This window comes from Orycteropus afer, unplaced genomic scaffold, assembly GCF_000298275.1.
Source record: "Orycteropus afer afer isolate SDZICR_OR568_19922 unplaced genomic scaffold, OryAfe1.0 scaffold00093, whole genome shotgun sequence".
Classification (NCBI taxonomy): domain Eukaryota; kingdom Metazoa; phylum Chordata; class Mammalia; order Tubulidentata; family Orycteropodidae; genus Orycteropus; species Orycteropus afer.
In genome coordinates this window covers 4409037-4416347 of record NW_006921680.1, presented here as the reverse complement: position 1 = coordinate 4416347, position 7311 = coordinate 4409037, and the positions used below count along the sequence as shown (strand labels likewise).

Below are 7311 nucleotides of genomic sequence, written 5' to 3'. Positions count from 1 at the left end.
CCACTCCTCGGAAGGAAGGTTGGGCAATCCTACTTCCGTAGTGATACAGCCTCGGAAACCCAAGGAGGGGTCGCTATGAGTCGGGGCCGACTCGATGGCATATAACAACAACAACAAGGAATTTAACAAGTGAATAGTGAAAGAAAGGGCATTTGATGCAGAAGGCAGAATACATGCAGAGGCAAGGAAATCTAAATAAATACGGTGTTTTTAGGGTATTCAGAGAAGGTTGGGATTGCTGAAGGTAAAGTTCTAGAAGGTAGATGAAGGTTCTGAGGCAGAAAGTGAATAGGGACCTTGTGCATTATGTTAAAAAGTTCAACAATGCTAAAAAGATGTAAATGGGGTGTGACGCAAATTTCTATTTTATTTAATTGCTTACTTCAGGTTACAAAGTTTAAGGAATAAATTGCATCTTTGTTTTTAAATCTACATCGGAAGAAATTTCTATTCTATAAAATTTCTATTTTAGAAAGATAGGCATCAGTGTGGTACAAGGGATGCTGTGGAAGGAAAGAGGAGTGAAATAAGTAGAGGAATTAGAAAGCAATTACACTTACCAAACTGAAAGATTCTGAGGGTGTGAACTCTTTAGATAACTGCACACAGCCGCAGATTTCCATTCTGACTGGACCTTAGAATCAGTTATGGGGGTTTTCAATAACACAGACCCCTTTACCTCAATGAGGAACTCTGGTGGCATAGTGGGTAAGGCGTTTGGCTGCTAACCAGAAGATTGGTGGTTCCAACCCACCAGCTGCTCCATGGGAGGAAGATGAGGCAATCTACTTCTATAGAGATTTACAGCCTTGGAACCCAGTGGGCATGGCTGAGTCAGAGTCGACTTGATGGCAGTAGATTTAGTTTTTGGACTTTTTTACCCCAATTTCAGGAACTGCCCAAATAGAAATGACTCCTTTCTCTGGATTATACTTCTGTTTTATTCTCTTAATTATAATGGAGGGGAAGTTTCAGAACACTGAAACACAGAGACTGGCCCAAGGAATTTTACTGTCCCTTTAATTCCTGATCCAAGAATATGCTGAATCACATTCATATACTATGCACTGCCTTCAGCCCTCCATAACCTCCAGCCAACTTCATGGGCATGATCTAGTGATTGCTTGGAGACAGAGAGGAGACTAGTGGGGAAGAGTCTGGTACCTCTTATCACCTCCTATTTAGAAGAAACTCTGGCGCCTTGTGGTGATATCAGTCTTAATTTTTTGTGTCATGTGAGACATTTACAGTGCTGATTTCCAAACCTGTCTTTCTTTTCTAATTCAAAGGACTAAGGGGAAGATTTTTTCCCCCAGTTGTCTGAGAAACCAAAAAAAACAAAACTCACTGCTGTCGAGTCATAGCGACCCCTCCTTGAGCTTCCAAGGTGGTATCTCTACAGAAGTAGATTGCCCAGTCTTCCTTCCAAGGAGTGGCTGGTGGGTTTGAACCACCAGTCTTCTGATTAGCAGTCAAATACCTTAGGCACTGCACCACCAGAGTTCTCTGATAGAGACATAGAAAACAAGCCAACATGATTTCAAATAATGAAGCTTTGAGCAGGAGATCCTATTAAAAAAAAAAAACCTAACCAAACTCACTGCCATAGAGTCAGTTCGACTCATAGCAAGCCCTCCTTGGGTTTCTGAGGCGGTATCACTATGGAAGTAGATTGCCCAATCTTCCTTCCAAGGAGTAGCTGGTGGATTTGAACTGCTAGCCTTCTGGTTAGCAGTCAAATGACTTGGCACTATGCCACCAGAGCTCCCAGGAGATCCTATAGGAATTACAATTTCTCCTTCTTCAGTCTAGTTGTCATCGGGGAAAAAGGCACATGAAACTTCATATAACTTACGTAAGAACAGTAGATAATGTATCAGTTTGTTCATTCTATCTGCTTCTCATAGTCATGTTAGAGGGTTCCAAGGAATCTGAAAGTCTTCCATTAATAGAGTGAATCCTAGGCATCGATTTATTTTTCTTAAAAACACAACAGGTGACTCTAGTGTCCACCCATAATAGAAAATGATTTCCATAAAGCTCGTCATCTTTGTCCATTGTCTTAGCTACTATCGGTTTAGTGAGGCTGTTTATTGGCAACTAAAGCAGTACCTGGAACATGGTGGGTGTACAGACTTTTGTGTAGTAAATGAATGTACACATTCAAGAAGGCTAAGAACATATTTACTATTCAAGATATGATTCCTAATTTGCAGTTTGGGGAAAAAATAAAGCATTTTATATAAAAAATAATTCTTAATACTTGTAGTTTTTTCTCCCCTTTATGTTTTAAAAGATTCTAAGAAGCATTCTAATAAACTTTTATAAGGTACAGTTATAAATTTAATATGATAGGGAAAAAAATGAACTAAAAGCTAAACATAGATTCATCTTGATTTAAATACAGATTCATCTTGATTTATGTTCTAGGTGAAATTATTTTGGCTCTTCGCCAATCAGATCTTCTTCAGAAAACTATTGTCATATTCACCTCAGACCATGGAGAGTTGGCCATGGAACATCGACAGTTTTATAAAATGAGTATGTATGAAGCCAGTGCCCATGTTCCACTTTTGATAATGGGGCCAGGAATTAAGGCCAACCTACAAGTATCAAATTTGGTTTCTCTTGTGGATATTTATCCTACTATGCTTGGTACGTAATGCAATTCTGTAAATACTTATATGTAATAATGCTGGAAAATGAAAAGCAAAGTAGTCAGAAGCCCTGCTGACTTGGTTTATAATCTTAAGCAACTCATTTAATGATGAATGAAATCCATACTCTGAAAAATGAGGAAAATACTCATCTTTCTTTGTCCATCACTTACTACAGCCATTTTCCCTTCAAAAGATTAATAATTAAGATATGACTATAAATTAAGTCATGTAAGATACTCAGGCTCATAACTTTATAGATATGATTTGTACAACCTTTCATTCTCTACCATCACTCCCTCAAATGTATGTGTTTCCTTGCTGGATTATTCCAGCTACTTTGAAACTACTAACTTTATACAGTGACACTTAATCTGCTGTTATGAATATATCAAGGTCTTTAGATAGTTCTTTACTTGATGTTTGCTTTCCTAGTTTCTTAATATCTATACGCATAACCACAGGTGTAGAAGAGCAACATTTGGATAGGGGTAGTTAAACTCACTGCCCTCGACTCAGATCTGACTCATAGCAACCCCTCCTTGGGTTTCCGAGGTGGTATCACTACGGAAGTGGATTGCCCAAGTTAGCAGGTTTTATAAAGATGCTAAAATAATGCCATCATTGAATTCAAAGAAAACTATGTAGAACTGACTCTTAATTTCTTTGTAATTTAGCAGAGAATACTTAACTTCATTAATATTTAAATATTATGGTTCCTCTCTTCTAAGAGATCATCAGTTCATAAACATTTTGGTGAAAGAAAAGATAACACAATATAAAATGTTATCTATAGATTCTAATTCCAGAAAAGTTAAAATATGAAAGAAACATGCATCTTGTTGCTGTTGTTGTCAGTTGCCATGTAGTCGAGTCCAGTGTTGGTTTCCATAACTAACCCCATGTGTGCTGAGTAGAACCACTCCATAGGGTTTTCAAGGCTATGACCTTTTGGAAGCAGATCACCAAGCCTTTCTTCCAAGATGCCTCTAGGTGTGTTTGAACCACCAACTTTTTGGCTAGCAGTTGAGCAAAGAAGTTAGAGAGTTCTATTTATCTCCTTCCTCCTCCTACAAAGTCTCTTATTCATTTAATTTAAGACTATTCCAGGGCCTTAAATTTCTTTACAATAAATTTAAAACAGTATCCTTTCTTTTTACTTTCAGATCACTTCTTGTATTTGAACATACTTCTTGTTCTTTAGCAGGATGTGTTATTCCTTTCAATTTCTTAGTCATCATATGATGGTTCTCTTTTATCCCAAAGCAATTACACACTTAAACTTTCTGACTACATCAATTTCCAACCCATCTCTATTACTTTCCCTCATTAGTTTTTGTAAGAAACACAGTAGTTTCTTTTGTGTATTTGTGTGTGTATCTCCTACTATCATCTTCATAGTTTTATATAATAATGCTTATTTATGTTGGCATTTCTTTACAGTATCTTCTCCCAATTTTTCCTCATGTACAACTCTACTCACCCCACCCTGCTTCCCCAAAAAAAGCCTCCTCTGAGTTATCATATTTGCATGACTTTGTTAGCTTTGTTTTGTTTTCTTAAGGTATAATGACAGAACTGTGAAAAATATTATGATTATTTATAAATTTAAAGGTTTAGGGCAGTTCTGTCTCAGATGTTCCCTCAAGTTATTATTTATTTAAAGTTAACCTTTTTTATAAGTAATAAAAGGTAAATATTCATAAAACTCTTACATATCTACAAGAAGAAGAAAAATACCCTATTAGTGAAATGACCAAAGGATATTGTTATATATTGAATTGTGTCCCAAAAAATGTGTCAACTTGGTTAGATCATGATTCTCATATATTATGTACTTATTCTCCATTTTGTGATCAGATATAATTATCCTATGTAGTATAAATCCTAACCCTATGATGTTAATGAAGCAGGATACAATCTAGAGGATTAAGTTGTATCTTTGTTATATAATGTCTTTCCTTGTTTCTGATGGTGGTTTTTGTCTTAAAGTCAGTTTGATCAGAAATTAATATTGCCACCCCTGCTCTTTTTCAGTTGCCATTTGCTTGATATATCTTTTTCCAAACTTTGATTTTTAGTCTATTTTTGTCTTTATCTCTAAGGTGTGTCTCTTGTAGACAGCATATTGATGGGTTATGTTTTCTTATCCAGTCTGCAACTCTCCGTCTCCGGAGTGGTGCATTTAAATCCATTGATGTTTAGTGTAATTATTGACAAGTATAAATTGGTTGCTGTCATTTTGTTATATGTTTTTTTCATGATGTTCCTGGTTTCTTTGTTCAATATAATTTTCTTTGCTGAGCTCATTATGTTTATGAATCCTGTTATCATTTCCTTTGTTGCTATTGTTTTAGTATTTGCTAAATATTTGTGCATGTCCTTTTTTTATTGTGATGTGAAGGTTTATCATTTTTCTTTGAGGTTACCCTGTGATTTATCATTTTCTCCCAAAGTTTAGAACAGTCCATTCTATATTGCAACTTCCTCACCATTTAGAAGTTCTGTAACTACACGGTTTTTTCCCTCTTTTGGGTTTGTAGTTGTCCTCATTTGCCAATTGATGTCTCTTGTTCTCTGTTTACAATCTTGTAAGCTTATTTTGCTTTGGATACTTCCATAGCTATGTTGGTTTCTGGGTTATGTCATCTTGTATATTAATGGTCAGTTGTTGTTTGCTATTATTGGTTCTCTGTTCAAAAGACTCCCTTCGGTATCTCTTGTAAGGTTGGTCTGGTTTTAACAAATCCCCTTAATTTCTGCTTATCTGGAAATCTCCTAATTTCACCATATTTGAGGGACAGTTCTGCTGGGTATATAATTTCTCATTGGAAATGTTTCTCTTTCAGGGTTTTATATATACCATCCTTCTGTCTTACATGGTTTCTGCTGAGAAATCAGAGCTTATTCTTATTGGTTGTCCTTTGTAACTTTTCATTTTTCCTATGCGGCTTTCAGGATTCTTTCTTTGTCTTTGGTTTTGGTGAGTTTGATGATAATACGTCTTTTATTATTATTATTATTTATTATTATTATTATTATTTTAAGAGCTTGTTTTACATTCAACATTACATGTATATTTAGTTTCACTCCCCATTTATCATGTCCAACCCTAACCCAGTCTCCTCCCCTCCCTGCCTTGTAACCCTCCTCCTGTGCCCTGCATATTTATGCACTCCTGTTTGTCCTGCATTTCCTTTATTTGAATGTTGGACCTCTGGTGCCCATGGTCTATTGCTCTAAGGGATGTATTACCATAGAGTATGTGGGTGCATCATCCTGGGTTGAGTGGTCTGCATATATATCTTGTTAACTATTGGGCTGAGCTAGCCCCTGGGGGTGAGTTTTATTCTAGGCGCAGAATGTATTCCAGGGCCATAGTATTGGGGGTCTCATCAGATTTCATCTGACAAATAATCCTGGTCATTATTGAGTTTTTGGATTTTTATTCCATATTTTTCCTCCCACTCTATCCAGGATCTCCAGATTTGATCCTTTCCTGAGTGGTTGGCATTGGTAGCTGGGTACCATCTAGTTCTTCTGGTCTCGAGGGCCATTGTGTCCTATGGCTGATTGCTTCCAAATGCCCTTTTTTTTTTTTCACATTCGTCTTCACTTCCGATGCTAGTAGACCATTAGCTGCATCTTAGATGACTGCTTGAAAGCTTTTAAGACTCCAGTCACTACTCACCAATGTGGGATGTGGAACAAGGCTTTTATGTATTTTGTTGTGCCAATTGAGTCTGGTGTCCCCCAGTACTATGGTCCTGAGATGGGAGATCTAGTGGATCTCTCCATAGTGTCTGGTTGTCTGTGAGGGATTACTCTGTGTCTGTCTTCTATTGTTTCTATAAAGACTGTAGGTATTTTGTATCACTGGTGTCTGTGCAAGATTAGCCTGAGCTGAATCTATCCTCACTCTAGAGTATACTCCTGTTCACTGACCCCCGTCTGATCCTCTCAAATTTACCTGTAGCCTTGTGTTTGGTGTTAATGGCAATACAGTATCGTGGACACATTGGTTGGTATTAGCATCTGTCGTTTACCTCTTATGTGCACAATTTGGTGTCCTCCTACTTCCTAATGTTATCATGGTGGTCACAGATCCTTTCCATATATCCCTCCCCCTACCCACGTCAGCATGTGGGCCCCAACTAGCCCAAAATTAATCCCTCCTTTTCCCTCCCCATCCTGGTAACCTACAAAGTGAGTTCCCTTTCCCAAGCAAACCCTTCTTTGTCTTTCTATAGTAATGGGCTCATAAAGTACTTGTCTTTCTGCGATTGACTTATTGCACTCAGCATAATGTCCTCCGGGTTCATCCATGTTGTGAGATGATTCACATATCCCTCATTGTTCTTTAATGTAGCATAGTATTCCATTGTGTGCACATACCATAATTTGGTTATCCACTCATCTGTTGATGGGCATTTAGGTTGTTTCCATCTCTTTACTACAGTGAATTGTGCTGCAATGAACATAGGTGTCTGTTCGTGCACTATCTCTCACCTCTTTAGGATATATTCCTAGTAATGGAATTGCTGGGTCAAATGGTACTTCTATTTTCAGTTTTTTAAGGAAATGCCATACCGTTTGCCACAATGGTTGTACCATTTTACAATCCCACCAGCAATGCACAAGAGTTCCAATCTCT

At 37.4% G+C, this 7311-nt stretch overlaps 1 protein-coding gene across 1 annotated transcript in view; it reads left to right on the top strand.

The window, feature by feature from the left end:
• The window catches only part of ARSK (arylsulfatase family member K), a 72690-nt gene that overhangs the window by 50506 nt on the left and 14873 nt on the right, over positions 1 to 7311 (top strand). The window contains exon 6 of the mRNA XM_007942548.2: positions 2431 to 2655. Within this exon, the coding sequence (XP_007940739.1) occupies positions 2431 to 2655 (225 nt within the window). The remainder of the gene's footprint in view (positions 1 to 2430; positions 2656 to 7311) is intronic.